Here is a 16,829-nt window from a genome sequence, read left to right on the forward strand (position 1 = left end):
ACAACCCAAAATGCCAGATGCCACGGATGTAATGCATAATGCGGTGTAAATGAAATGACTAAGCTGGAGTGTGAAGTCGGGATGATAGTACATAGTATCACAAGCTATGGGGTCCATTACAAGGGACTTCTATATAAATCAGTCCTATACTTAAATTTGGATAGTCAGACTCAATGTGGTAAACTCCTGATCTCAGGTTGGTCGCGTGCCCCAACCGAAATCCTGGCCATTACGAAGATACACATAACAATTAGTTGTGCACTACCAGCCCGAGTAGATAGTGAATGAATGAATGACTATGCAACTCCTACTCAATAAGTCTACATATTAGTACCGTACATCTCTGGGATCATCATCGGGGTCTATTACACTCTATGCCGCTTGCCACCCCTATCCGAGTGCACAACTGAGTAAGTGAAAGAAACTTCATTATCCGCCCACCAATATTGGGCCTGGCTCGTCGATAGCGGACCCATTCCTCAAGCTAGTCAAACTCAACCAGATATTGTCCCCTCACGCAAGTGGGTAAGGTCATACCCCTTTCCAATCAACCATGACATAGTGTGATACGCGGCCTACTAGTATATGGCCCTCATGCGCTCATGTATATCCACTCAGTTAGATGTTAAAGTGTCCCCTGGCCTCGGGGGTTTAGGGATTTTCACCCAGGGACATCTATGGTGCCCATATGCCAGAACCAAACATTTTCGATGTCCCATCTGACCATCCACGACATGCCTATGGAGGCAACGACCCTGATGTCACTAGGACATATGGTGGTCATATCACAAAATGTGAGATGCATGAGTCACATAGTTCAATCATGCATCAATCCTGCGTATACTGTGAGCTCATGTGGGACGACTTCATCTATCAGGGAGTCTCATAAACAACATGCCCTATGGCATATGCAATGGTCAACTACACCTCATAACAAACATGTAGATGATATATATGGGCATGTATCATGATGCTACGATGTCACATACTCATAATCGGTGTCGGAAGATATGTTAAGCATACTCGTAATCAGTATCGATAACCAGCACTGACAATCGGCCTCGACAATCAGCCATTACAATCGGCCTCGATATCCCGCCTCGCTAATTGGCCTCGACAATCGACCTTGATATCCATCCTCAACAATCGGCCTTGACATTTGGCCTCGATAATCAGCATCAATAATTGACCTCGACAATCAGCCTAACAAAGGGACTAAGAGAAGGTCACAATATGGACATTTAACCATCATTACCCATCAATGTGGACATTCAACCAACATTGCTCCCAAGGAGTGACCCTCTTAAGGCCAAACATATAGTGGGCCCATGGCCTCACACAATGGCCTAATATACATCACCATGGGCCTCTCTCAAGGGCCTAATACACATCACGATGGGCCTCACTCATGGGCTATATATGCATCACATTGGGCCTCGTTCATAGACCTCATATACATCATAATGGATTGTAACAATGGGCCTTATATACATCGAGTGGGCCGCAATACGTGAGCCACAACAATGGGCCTTATATACATCGAGTGGGTCGCATCAATGGGTTGTGCCAATGAGCCTCATATACATCAAGTAGGTCACATCAATGGGCCTCATATACATCAAGTGGGTCGCATCATTGAGCTGCGCCAATGGGCCTCATATACAACAAGTGGGCTGCATCAATGAGCTGCACCAATGGGTTCATATACATCAAGTGGGCCGCATCACATGGGCCGCACCAATGGTCGACATAGATATACAAAACATATATCATAGCGGGCCGCATAAATGGACGATATACAATATATACATCACGGTGCGTCCCACAATACGTCCAAATGGACGGTGCTAATGTACAACACATACATTAAGGTGGGTCTCACCTCAGAAAACAGATGGGTGGTGTGGTGAACAAATAAATACATCAAGGTGTGCGCCACACAGCACACACATACGTTGCAAGGGGGGGTCCCATCATCCTGAACAGATGGACGGTGTGACCAAAAGTCACATACATCATGGTTAGCCACAGAACTTGCTGACATCACTATAGTGAGCCCACCGTCCTAACATTGGATGGTGTGGATTTAAAATACATACATCAAGGTGGGTCCCAACCCCACACGTGCCACATGTGTGGGGTGGGCCCCACACCATGAAAAATGGATGGACAGTATGTATAAAATACATACATCATGGCAGGTGTCCCATCGTCCCAATCCAGTGGATGGTGTGGATATAAAATCAATACATTAAGGTGGGTCCCACCCCCACACGTGCCACACGTGTGGGGTGGGCCCACGTCCAATTCAAATGGACAGTGTGGCTGAAACAATACATCACAATCGGGCTCCCACACCCCACGTCCAGATGGACGGTGTGGATTATAACAAATACATACTCCAAGGTGGGTCACATCTGCCCACATGTGTCACACGTGTGGGGTGGGCCCACGCTTCCAAATGGGTGGACTGTTTGAATATAACGCATACATCATGCTGGCTCACCGAGTGCTGACGTTAACAGCAGCCAGGTGCTGCTGGCCGTCCAGCAGATGGACGTCCCAGCTGCAACATGTGCACGAGGTGGGTCCACATGTGTGGGACCCACCAACAGCTTGAACAAGCTGATATTTGTGATTTCCATACTCCTATCTAGGCATCCTGGACGTCCAGTGGACAGACGGCCTAGATGGAATACATCATCAAGGTGGCCCCATGTCTGGCTAAATGGACGGACGGTTTGGATGTCTAGACACATCAGGTGGGCCACACACCACTATAAGAGAGAGAGAGAGAGATCCTGATGGAGGGGAGGGACCCCGCTACTATGGGCCCTCCATTTCATGATGCATACATTAAATGGGTCCCACCACAAGTGGGCCCTCAAATGAAACCAACGGTTGATCACCCACCGATTTCACTTCTTCTTGGCTCCTTGGGATGCTAAGCTCCTAAGCTCTCCCTTTGATGGAGGATGATGAGGATTGAAGGATTAAGATGAGGATTTTGAGGGTAGGAAGTGGGCCACACCTAGCTTCTCCTTTCTCCCTTAAGATGCTTAGACATTGGCTCTCTCTTAGGAGTTGCTTGGAAAGAGTGAGAAATGAGAAAGAGGAGTGATGGGTGATGGGTGTAAGGAAGGGATGGGTGGAGAGAGAGAGAGAGAGAGAGAGAGAGAGAGTTGACTTTGGGGATGAATTATGAACTTGGGGATGAGATAGAGTACTTGACTTGATGGGTTGTGTACTTTGATTAATGTGATGTTTGGTAGAGATTCTCTTAGGTTTTACAAATGCGAGGCCTTTTCTCAAAATAAATGCAAGCTCACATCTCCTGACCTAAGTATCACATCGGTGCATGAGACGCGGTGTTGGAACCGCGGTGACGCCGTGGTCGCTAGGATACAAGTTACAAGTCGAGCCGATTCAGATCTTCGGGATGCGACTTAGGGTCACGCACAAAAGCTAATTACAGGTCGTGGGTTACCAGAATTCGACCGGGAGGACCACGGAAGCCTACGAAATGATACAAACTAGGATACGGGCCTTACAACACCCCTTTCAACCAACCACGATATAGTGGGAGACGCAGCCTCATGGTATACGACCATCATGCGCTCATGTATCCACTCGGTTTAGATGTTGGAGCGTCTCCTGGCCACAGAGGTTTAGGGCCTTTCATCCAAGGACAACTAACGTGCCCAGATGCTCAAACCAAACATTATCGATATCCCATCTGGCCATCCATGACATGCACATGGAGGCCACAACCCTGATGTCGCTAGGGTGAATAGTGGACATATCATAAAATGCGAGATGCATGAGTCATCCCATCCAGTCATGTATCAAACTTACGTATATCGCACGCTCATGTGGGGCAACTCCGTCTCATAAGGAGTCCCCAAAATATCTCAGCCCAACGGTAATGCTATGATCAAACATTCTTTACAATGGGCATATAAATGATATGTATGAATATATATCATGATGTAATACTAAGCATATTCTTAGTGTGTCCTACTAGACCATGTACACTAGCATGATTATCAGATATAAACAATAATCGGCTTTCACTGGCATGTCACATACCAAGAGTATAAACTAAACAACATACTCCTACAACTATAAGAGTCCATGCGGCATGTCCCACGTTAGCCTTCCAAGGTACTAATATATCATATATTTTAAGACGTGGTCCACTGGAAGGACGGTGGATCTTGCCCATACATCGAGATAGGCTCTATATGGTGGATATACTAAATCTGGTGCCATATATTCTTCCTTCTATGACAAGAGATGATGTGTACTAATGTCAAGGATAGGCCCCACACTTGTCCCAAAGAAGTAAATGGACTGTGTGGATGATATATACGTGATACCGAGGTTCTAGCAACTGGATACAAGGATAAGATATGTCTCATGGGGCGAGTCGAGTGGGTGCACCCCAAGGTGAGTTAAGAAGGTGAATCTATGTACAACAAGTGGGCTTCTTCACCCTCTCTATTATGTAATAAGTTGGGCTTTCCTATGAGGAGCTTGATACGTACACAAGGTGGCTTGGTGGGGTCCATACATTTAGAACTATGTGTCTATCCAAGCAGATTGGGTAGCTCGCCCAACACTTAAGTGAACCTTGGGTATGGTCACTAAACTTGGACAAGCATAAATATCTAAATGGACCACTCTTCCTATGGAAGGCCTGGTGTGGTGTGAACACAAGGTGGGCTTCAAGGTTTGGGTAGTACTACAGGGCATGGTGGGACACACCATTACCAAATGGGGGCCCAATGGTTTAGGTTAGCCCAATGGGTATTACTAACTTAAGTGGGGACCCAACGGCTTGTGTTAACCCACTAGGGTAAAGGTGGAAGTGGGCTTAACAATGGGCCCTATAGAAGTCTACAACGGTGGGTATTTAACCACCATTGTCCTAAGGTGCTGTCCATTTGGGATAGAAATTGAGATCACAATGGGAACCTCGGCCCTTCAAATACCTAGAAAGTATATGGATCGCATGCACACATCACTCATACAAGGTGGGCCTACATAAGGTGGCGGGGTCCACGACCTACAAATGGATAGATGGCATGTATCACACAATCACAATGGGCCTCACATAATCGTAATGGGCCTCATATACATCACAATGGGCCTCAAACATAGACCGCATATACATCACATTGGGCCTCAAACATGAACCGCATATACATCACAATGGGCCAAATCACATGGGCCGCATATACATCACAATGGGTCTTATACACAGGCTGCATATATCACATTGGGCCACATCTACACTGCTGGGTGGTCTAGCTGCTAGACGGCTGGATGAAACACTCAAGCCAGGTGGGCCCTACTTATAGATGTTCCACCAAGGGGTGGGCACAGTCCCGGTGGGCCCCAAAATAGATGGATGGCAAGGATAAAACATATACATTTCGGCAGGCCCGGTTTAGTTGGATGCATAGTCCAATTGATGGTGGATCTGTGTAATATTTGGGCTAGCCACATGGGTTGTGTGGATAAAATACATTCATCACAAGTGTCCCACAAGGGCGTGGGCCATCTGGGAGGTGGGCCGAACCTACGCACCCCCTTCATCCTTCTGGGCCAGGCAGATTTCCCGTGAACGCCTGCTGGACGTTTCCTGCCTGCTGGCCTGCCCTAACCGTGGGATCATGTCCTGAAATGATATCTCCAGATGGATGGTGTGGATACTCCACAAATACATAACACAGTGGGCCCCACTCACTGGATGGCCAGGTGGATGAAAGGCACATACAACATAGTGGGCCTGGAAGTACAAAAGCATTGAAACTCCCCTGCTGTTGCTATCGTGCGGCCCACCAGAACTCTGGATCTGGACGGGTGGGTGTACTACACATGCAGGTGGGTCCTACGTCCTTTCACTGGACAGTGTAGATAAAACACGTACATCATGATGAGCCCACGTCCAGCCCATCTGGACGGACGGGATGGATATAACACATACATCGCAGTGGAGTCCCATGGAGGGACGGTGTGTGCAACACATACCTAAAGGTGGCCCTCACACGTGCAACCAACAGATGGACGACATAGCACAAAACACATACATTCAAGGTGAGTCCCACCGTCCAGAGTGCTGGAGAGTGTGGATAAGACCCATACATCACAGTGCGTCCCACCGTTGGACGGACAGTGTAGATATAAAATACATACGTCCAAGGTGGGCCCACCCCACATGTGCAGCACGTGTGGCTAGGTCCCACACACCAAGCAAAATGGATGGATGGTATGGGTATACCACATACCTCAAGATCAAACCCTCAGAACTTGCTGATGTCAAACAATAGCTTAATAGCTCTTAAGGTACACCAGCCAATCGGCTACCATGGTAGGTGGGTCCCACCATAATATTATATTATAATATTTATTTATATTTTATCATTTTATTTATATTTATTTTTGGATTGCTAGCGTCCAGGCCCGCTGGATGGCCTGGACGTGATATAGCATCAAGGCGGGGTCCATGTGCTGGATGCAACACGTCATCAAGGTGGGCCCCACATTTAGTGGGCCACATGTGCTGCTGTGCAGCATGAATGAAATACATGTATGACGGTGTGGCTCGTTAGACAAACGACCTGGATTATACATCATAGTGGGGTCCACAACACATGGGAGAGAGAGAGAGAGAGAGAGAGAGAGAGAGAGAGAGAGACGCACAGTGGAGGGGAGGGCTCCACCACTATAAGCTCTTCTTAGGTGCGCCATGTACATACAATACATACATCAAAATGTGTCCTAAATCATGTGGGCCATAAATCATAAAAATCAATGGTGGAGATCCCTTTCCACCAAAAGATGCAAGGTCTAGATGACCTTTCCATAAATGGAAAAATAAACATCATGGTGGGGTCCATAGAGAATGGCCCCATCATGGGATGAACATATAAATCATGGTGGGCCATCGGCCACACCTAGGGTCCAAAGTGAGATCCATACCATCAATCGGTAGGCCCCACTTGGCCCATCATCAAAACTTAAATCTAATCCTACATAACACCCACCGATTCTACTTCTTCTAGGCTCCTTGGAAAGTTAAGCTCTTTGGCTTTAACTTTAAGGGTGGATGATGAAGTTAGGATGGTTGGATGGTGAGATTGGGTGGTAGCTAGGGAGGTGAGCCTTCTCTTTTTTCTCCTTAGGATTTTCTCTCCTTAGTTACTAAGGATTTTTAGGTAGAGAATGATATGAGATGGAGTGAATGATGGGTGGAGTGGTGTTGTGTAAGAGGGATGGTTGTGTAAGGAGAGATGGGATGAGAGGTATAGGCTTGGTTAACTTTTGGATGAGAGAGGGATGGGTGTCATGCCTTATTGGTAAGAGAGGGATGGGCTAGGTATGGGTGTGATGGGATGTGCACTTGACTTGACTTGATTGATTGATGTGATAAAAGGTAGAGATTCTCTTAGAATTTACAATGCACAGTGTTTTCCTCAAAATAAACGCGGGCCCATAACTCCTGGCCTAGGGATTGCATCGATGCGTAAGTTACGGTGGTGGAAATGGTGGGATGGTGCGGTCGTAATGGTACAAGTCTCGGGTTGAGTCGACTCAGATCTATGGGATATGACTTAGGGTCACGCTCAAATGTCGATTATAAGTCGTGGATTGCCAGAATTTGACAAGGAGGATCGCATGGGCCTAAGGAAAGGCACGGACTAGGATATGGGCCTTACGACTCTCCCCTCCTGTTAAAAATTTCATCATCAAAATTTACACTATCATGCAACTAACTGAAGCTCACAAAAGAGAGAAATCGTTTCACTATGTAAAATTAAAATCACAATACACACATGGAATCATGCATCGACAAGGGGATGAGGATAACGTTCACGAAGCTCAGCCTGTCGCTCCCAAGATGCCTCACCCATGAGCAATCTAGCAAGACGATGCAGGGTCCAAATCACACCAATCTTTGATAACTCCTCCTGACGACTGAGGGTATTGCTGGGGAGGTGTATGTCCCCTTTATGGTCGTTGTTGTTGTTGCTGCTGCAGATATTACTGGGGTACTCTCGTCTGCTGTTGTAGGTGGGGGCACTCACATTTACGATGCCTGGCTCACCACATCTGAAGAAAACACCCACAAACGGCCTCAGTGGTGGTGCTGAAGGTGCTGTTAGTGCTCGAAAGGATAGGCCCGCTGCACGACCTCCTTAAATGTTGGGAGCGTGTGTCCAACGACATGACTTCGAAGAACAGGGCGCAAGCTGTTCTCGAAACGGCGGGCCTTTCACCCCTCATCATCAATAAGATACTTCGCGAATCTCGACAGCGTGAAGAAATGAGCCTCATACTACGACACTGTAATATCCCCCTGCACAAGAGGCTCAAACTCAAGTGCATGCTGTTGTCGGAGGTGGTTAAGGAAGAACTTCCAGTCAAACTGGTCCACAAAATCCTCCCACATCCACTCGAACTCGTCCCCTACCGCTTGGGAGACCGATGCTCGCCAGTGCTCGGCCTCGCCCTGAGTAGAAATACCGCCAATGGGACTCGCTGCTGGGTAGTACCTTTCATGGTGTCGAATATCTTCTCCACCTCGAAGTGCCATCTCTCTGCTGTAGTTAGGTCTGGCTTGCCTTGGAAACGTGGGAGATCGAGCGTCGGAAGTCTCGAAGAAGGGCGCTCACCTGCTCCTGCTCTGCTTGGGTTGGTGTAAAAGCGGGCTGCCTGCCCTGCCCCTGAAGGATAGTGGTCATAGCCTGCAGCATCTGATGAAACTGATCTGTACTCATGGGCACTATCCGGGCTGTGCTAGACTCAGACGGGGGAACCGGAGTCGCTCGGGTCGCTCTCCTAGGCGGCATGTCCTACAGGAAGGAACAAGGGCCTATTATCCTTGAGCACTCTCAAATGCACACATGATAGGGAGCTATATCAGAAAGTTTCTAAGTTATTCAAACTCGGGAACCTAATCATTCTAAGTTCTCAACAATCATATAGTGTAGGGTAACTATTAGTAGATATGTGATGTTATCCTCAGGTATTCTTAAGTTATGCTCTGATACCAACTTCTGTCACGCCCCAAACTCGAAAACCGATTCATAGAATTCTCGATTGCTGAATCCAGCATCGACAGCCTCCGTAGTACTCCATTCTCGGCTTCCAATGCCCATATGCTAGATTCCGATCCTGAGATCCTACAAGGAGATTTTTCAGTGTGAATTTTTTCCTTTGTAAAGGAGCATAACCACAAGCATAACCAAGTCACAAACGATAACATCAACACCACATATCCACTAATATAAATATTTGAGTACAATGCTGGAAAGGAAAATACATAAATAGCAAAATCTTCAAAGTGATCTGCCACAAGCTCTTGCCTCAATGCTGCTATGACCTAACATCACCTGCACGTAACGGTCATGCATAAGCTTATAGAAATCTTAGAGGGTAGTGTAAGTGTGTTCGTAAGATAAGTTCTAAGCACACAAATATTAGAGTAAGCAAAAATACTAGTAAATCCATAAGTCATATAATATCAGAGTGTACAATGCAGATCGGCTATGCAAATGCAGAGTCATAGAGAGCAAAATATCAGATGCCGAGGATACAATGGAATATACAATTCCTGACGAGCCACGATTACCATCAGCCCCATCTAGGCCAGATAAATGTAGAAACATAACAACTTAAATGCCATATGCTGCAGATGTAATGCAATATGCAGATCCTGGCGAGTCCATAATATCATCAACCTTATTCAGGATATGCAATATAGAAGCATAGTAAACCAAATGTTATGTGCTGAGGATGTAATGCAATATGCAGTGCAAATAAAATGACCAAGCTAGAGTGTGAAGTCGAGATGATAGTAAGTAGTATAGTAAGATGTGGGGTTCATCACAAGAGACTTCTATCCAAATTGGCCTATACCTGATTTGGATAGCTAAACACAATGTGGTAAACTCCTGATCTCAGGTTAGTCGCGTACCCAATCGAAATCATGGCCATTGCGAGGATGCATATCGTGATTGCTTATGCACCACCAGCTTGACTAGATAGTGAATGAATGAGATGCTGAGTACGTAACTCCTACTTATTAAGTCCACATATCAATACCATACATCTCTGGGATCATCACCAGGGTTTAGTATACTCCATAGTGGTTGCCGCCTCCCTAACCACACAACCAAGCGAGTGAAAGAGACCTCACTACCTGCCTACCAATATCGGCTCGGCTCGTCGGTTGTGGACCCACTCATGAGATGGTCAAACTCAACCTAGCTTACAGCTCCCTCACTCGGGCGGATAAAGCAAAACTCCCTTCCAACCGACCATGACACAGTAAGAGACGTAGCCTAATGGTATACGGCCCTTATGCACTCATGTATCAACTCGGTCTGGACGTTGGAGCTTCTCCTGGTCACGGAGGTTTAGGGACTTTCACCCACGGACAACTAACGTACTCAGATGATCGAACCAAATATTTTTGGTGTCCCATCTAGTCATCCACAACATGCCCGTGGAACCCACAACCCTGATGTCGCTAGGGTGAATAGAGGTCATATCACAAAATGCAAGATGCATGAGTCATCCCATCCATTCATGCATTAAACCCGCGCATACCGCGCACTGATGTGGGACATCTCTTCTCGCAGGGAATCCCCTAAATATCTCAACCCAACGGTAATGCTATGATCAAACATTCTTTACAATAGGCATACAAATGATATGTATGAATATATGTCATGATGTAATACTAAGCATATTCTCAGTGTGTCCTACTAGACTATGTACACTAGCATGATTATCAGATATAAACAATAATCGGCTTTCACTGGCATGTCACATACCAAGAGTATAAACTAAACAACATACTCCTTCTACAACTATAAGAGTCCATGTGGCATGTCCCACGTTAGCCTTCCAAGGTACTAATATATCATATATTTTAAGACGTGGTCCACTGGAAGGACGGTGGATCTTGCCCATACATCGAGATAGGCTCTATATGGTGGATATACTAAATCTGGTACCATATATTCTTCCATCTATGGTAAGAGGTGATGGTGTACTAATGTCAAGAATAGGCCCCACACTTGTCCCAAAGAAGTAAATGGATGGTGTGGATGATATATACGTGACACCGAGGTTCTAGCAACTGGATATAAGGATAAGATATGTCTCATGGGGCGAGTCTAGTGGGTGCACCCCAAGGTGAGTTAAGAGGGTGAATCTATGTACAACAAGTGGGCTTCCTCACCCTCTTTATCATGTAATAAGTTGGGCTTTCCTACGAGGAGCTTGTTATGTACACAAGGTGGCTTGGTGGGGTCCATATATTTAAAACTATGTGTCCATCCAAGCAGTTTGGGTAGCCCACCCAACACCTAAGTGGACCTTGGGTATGGTCACTAAACTTGGGCAAGCATAAGTATCTAAATGGACCACACTTCCTATGGAAGGCCTGGTGTGAACACAAGGTGAGCTTCAAGGTTTGGGTAGTACTACAGGGCATGGTAGGACACACCATTACCAAATGAGGGCCTAATGGTTTGGGTTAGCCCAATAGGTATTACTAACTCAAGTGGGGACCCAACGGTTTGGATTAACCCACTAGGGTAAAGGTGGAAGTGGGCTTAACAATGGGCCCTATAGAAGTCTACAACGATGGGCATTTAACCACTATTGTCCTAAGGTGCGGTCCATTTGGGATAGAAATCGGAATCACAACGGGGCCCTCGACCCTCCAAATACCTAGAAAGCGGATGGATCACATGCACACATCACTCATACAAGGTGGGCCTACATAAGGTGGCGGGGTCCACGGCCTACAAATTGATAGACGACGTGTATATGACACATACATCATGGTGGGCCTCATATAATCACAATGGGCCTCGCACAATCGTAATGAGCCTCATATACATCACAATGGGCCTCAAACACGGACCGCATATATATCACATTAGGCCTCATCACATGGGCCGCATATACATTACAATGGGCCTAATCACACATGCCGCATATACATCACAATGGGCCTCATACATGGGCCGCATATATCACATTGGGCCTCATCACATGGGCCGCATATACATTACAATGGGCCTAATCACATGGGCTGCATATACATCACAATGGGCCTTATACATGGGCTGCATATCATCACAATGGGTCTCATACATGGGCCTTATATACATCATAATGGGCCTCATCACTTGGGCCTCAAATACATCATAATGGGCCTCATCACTTGGGCCTCAAATTCATCACAATGGGCCTCATCACCTGGGCTTCAAATGCATCACAATGGGCCTCATTACATGGGCCTCAAAATGCATCATAATGGGCCTCACCACCTGGGCCTCAAATACATCACAACTGGGCCCTACGAAGATGGCCAGTGTGGGCATCAAACATATGCTACAAGGTTGCCATTGCTGGATGCCAGTCCAGCAGCATCCTTGCCCTGTTGGGCAGTCCAGCTGTTGGAGGGCTGGATGAAACACTCAAGCCAGGTGGGCCTTACCTGCAGACGTTCCACCAAGGGGTGGGCACTGTCCCGGTGGGCCCCAAAATAGATAGATAGTGAGGATAAAACATATACATTACGATAGGCCCGGTAGGTTCGCTGGATGAACAACCTAACTAACGACGGATCTACCAAATATTTGGGCCAGCCACACGGGTTGTGTGGATAAAATACATTCATCACTGGGATCCCATAAGGGCGTGGGCCATCCGGGAGGTGGGCGGAACCCCGCACCCCCTCCATCCTGCTGGGCTAGGCAAATTTCCTGTGAACATCACAGTGGGCCTGCTGGACGTTTCCTGCCCGCTGACTTGCCCTAACCGTGGGATCATGTCCTGAAATGATATCTCCAGATGGATCGTGTGGATACTCCACAAATACATAACACGGTGGGCCCCACTCACTAGATGGCCAGGTGGATGAAAGGCACGTACAACACAGTGGGCCTGGAAGTACAGAAGCACTGAAGCGTCACCTACTATTGCTATGGTGCGGCCCGCCAAAACTCGGGATCTGGACGGGTGGGTGTACTACACATGCAGGTGGGTCCCACATCCTTTTAATGGACGGTGTAGATAAAACATGTACATCATGATGGGCCACGTCCAGCACATCTGGACGGACGGGATGGATAAAACACATACATCGCGGTGGAGTCCCATGGAGGGACAGTGTGTGTAACACATACCTCAAGGTGGGCCCCACATGTCCAGCCAACAGATGGACGGCATGGCACAAAACACATACATTCAAGGTGGGTCCCACCGTCTAGAGTGTTGGACGGTGTGGATAAGACCCATACATCACGGTGCTTCCCATTATTGGAGGGATAGTGTAGATACAGAATACATACATCCATGGTGGGCTCCACCCCACACGTGCAGTACGTGTGGGTGGGTCCCACACACCAGGCAAAACGGACGGATGGTATGGGTATAACACATACCTCGAGATCAGACCCTCAGAACTTGCTGACGTCAAACAGTAGCTTAATAGCTGTTAAGGTACACTAGCCAATCGACTACCACAGTAGGTTGGTCCCACGTGGGGCCCACCATAATATTATATTATAATATTTATTTATATTTTATCATTTTATTTTTATTTATTTTTGGACTGCCAGCATCCAGGACCATTAGATGGCCTGGACGTGATATACCATAAAGGTGGGGTCCATGTGTTAGATGCAACACGTCATCAAGGTGGGCCCCACGTCCAGTGGACCATATGTGCTTCTGTGCAACATGAAAGAAATACATGTATCACGATGTGGCTCATTAGATGGACGGCCTGGATCATACATCACAGTGGGGTCCACAATACATGGGGGAGAGAGAGAGAGAGAGAGAGAGAGAGAGAGAGAGAGAGAGACGCATGGTGGAGGGGAGGGCTCCGCCACTATGAGCCCTTCCTAGGTGGGACATGTACATACAATACATACATCAAAATGGGTCCTAAATCATGTGGGCCTTAAATCATAAAAATCAACAGTGGAGATCCCTTTCCACGAAAAGATGCAAGGTCTAGATGACCTTTCCATAAATGGGAAAATAAACATCATGATGGGGTCCAATGAGAATGGCCCCATCATGAGATGAACATATGAATCATGGTGGGCCATCGGCCACACCTAGGGTCCAAAGTGAGATCCATAACATCAATCGGTAGGCCCCACTTGGCCCATCATCAAAACATAAATCTAATCCTACATAACACCCACCAATTCTACTTCTTCTAGGCTCCTTGGCTTCAACTTTAAGGGTGGATGATGAAGTTTGGACGGTGGGATGGTGAGATTGGGTGGTAGAGAGGTGAGCCTTCTCTTTTTTCTCCTTAGGATTTTCTCTCCTTAGTTGCTAGGGATTTTTGGGTAGATAATGAGATGAGATGGAGTAAATGATGGGTGGAGTGGTGTTATGTAAGAGGAATGGTTGTATAAGGAGAGATGGGATGAGATGTATGGGCTTGGTTGACTTTTGGATGAGCAAGGGGTGAGTGCTATGCCTTGTTGGTAAGAGAGGAATGGGCTAGGTATGGGTTGTGATGGGATGTGTACTTGACTTGACTTGATTGATTGATGTGATAGGAGGTAGAGATTCTCTCTGAATTCGCAATGCACTACATTTTCCTCAGAAGATGACGCCGCTCCTTGATCTTATATAGGGATAACATCACTCTCCTTGTCATGTCTATCATTCCCATCATTCCTATTGTGGGGCAATGGATCTCTATTTGGCACGTTAGGATACTGGAACTCCCCTGAGAATGTAGCCCATGCAATAAACACTTCATTGGTGCTACTGTATCTTCTAAACTTTAAATGATTATATCCAAGTACCTGTACCGGCATTCCTCTTAAGTATAGTTAATGCCCCCCCCCCCCCCCCCCCCCCCCAAAAAAAAAAAAAAAAAAGAAAAAAAAGAAAAAAAAGAGTGTGAACATTATAATATCATATACGAGATGGTAAACAAGGAATTAGAGACAAGAAATGTTAACTACTCAACTTACTTCCCTGAAGTTGAATGACATAAGTTGATAAAAAATTGAAATAACGATTAGTTGCTATATATGTAAATGATAGTGAACTTACCATAGTGCAGTTGCTTCTAGTCAAGATAAATCTAGGTCACACTGCATGCTTAATAGAAGATTGATGGACATCTAAAAGTGATTATTAAAAAAAAATTTAAAAACATTAAACCAAAAACAAGTAAATATGTATATTCTGTAAGTCACCCTCGAATGGGTGTACTCCAAATAGAGACTGATGAAAGAATATTGAAAGCAACCTCTTTGTTTTTGAACCATTCATATATAAAAGATAATCTACCAAAAAGTATACAATTAGATATATTGTCATAGTGTATTACAGACCCGTGTTCGTGAGTTTATCATCAGCATAAAAGAATACAAAATGAATCCCAAATAGTCCCAAAAAAAAAAAAAAAAAACAACCTTCCAAGCCATACTTAATCCCACATATATGTCCAAACTTAACAAAATAAGTAGCACGTCCTATCTAGCAATCAAGCAAAAAGTGTCTCGTGTCTAACAGTCAAGCATACTAAATAGGCTACCCTAATAGCATACAACGAATTCAGTCAAGCAAGCCATTCTCGCACATCAGATACACCACAAATTTAAACCTAGCATCTTGGGGGAGGTTCAAAAATGCTACTCCATATTATTCCTTCTCGGAAAATAACTTTGTCACATGTAACATCATGTATTGTAATAACTCATACATCTCATATAACGTAGGAATGATTTGTGATATTTTTCTATGTTCCTTACCATCTTTCATGGTAATCACAATTTTGGTCCTATTCCATAAAATACCACAGAGAAATGGATGGATGGTGTGGATAAAACCCATACTCAAATCTCCTGCCCATTCCCAGCTGAAGACTAGTGGGGTTAGGATGCAATCCGCATTCAGAAGTCAAACCCCAAGCTTGTGAAAGGCAATCAGGGTCTACTTGCCTACAGTGTTTCATTAGTGATGCCTGTCTGCACATCAAGCTAGCCAAAAAAAAGGGGGCCGGATCTACAGCCTTTGGTCCACAAAAATGGGTAATTTTAAGTAAAAGCATTGCCTAAAGAATAAGATTGCATGGGCTAGCTATATTTCTTAGCCATGCCACATGCACTACATGCTAACATGATGAACAATCCAATTTCTTTCAAAATGTGGTCCACCCACAATACAAAAACACAGATGCAGGAAACTAGTACATATTAGCCCTACTCAACTTTTCAAGATCTAAACTCAAATAAAATAAAAAATTATTGCCATTGTAACAGTTTCAGTAAGAAAGCAGACAATGCAGCCACATTAGTTTGGGTCTCTAGTGGGAGAAGAGTTTGAATTTTTCCCGACAAAAACACAAATCCCACACATCCTCAGCTCCCTTCATATTTCGGATCCGCCATCACATATTGGTAACCAATTACCAGAATAAATATACAGATGCCTAGGAAATTGGTAAAGAACCCCAAGCCCTGGTCGTCAATCATCTGCAAGATGAAACTAGCATTAGAAATACAAAATGGATGGAGCTCAGGGACAAGAAATTTCAACTTCAGTAGAGTTAGTGCTAGATGAGGAACTTCCAGTGAGGCCTGAAAGCACATGCTCAATGTAGCTCATGCACAGGTCCCACACCAGCCATGCTTAGTTTTTTTTTTCCCCTAAGGATTCACATCGAAATGTATATTTCGACAAATAAATTTTAACAGAGGCAAAGTTGAGTGTGTGGCATCGATGTCATCGAACTGGCTTCGATGTCATCGAACATG

The 16,829-nt window shown here is 45.5% G+C and overlaps 1 protein-coding gene across 1 annotated transcript; it reads right to left on the bottom strand.

Moving 5' to 3' along the window:
- Positions 1 to 16,192: 16,192 nt before the first annotated feature.
- LOC131244445 (dolichyl-diphosphooligosaccharide--protein glycosyltransferase subunit 4A-like) lies at positions 16,193 to 16,547 on the bottom strand. The gene has a single exon (XM_058244045.1). The coding sequence runs from the start codon at positions 16,545 to 16,547 to the stop codon at positions 16,434 to 16,436; it is 114 nt and encodes a 37-aa protein (XP_058100028.1). The 3' UTR covers positions 16,193 to 16,433.
- Between the last annotated feature and the right edge of the window lie 282 nt (positions 16,548 to 16,829).

This window comes from Magnolia sinica, chromosome 4 (assembly GCF_029962835.1).
Source record: "Magnolia sinica isolate HGM2019 chromosome 4, MsV1, whole genome shotgun sequence".
Taxonomy (NCBI): Eukaryota; Viridiplantae; Streptophyta; class Magnoliopsida; order Magnoliales; family Magnoliaceae; genus Magnolia; species Magnolia sinica.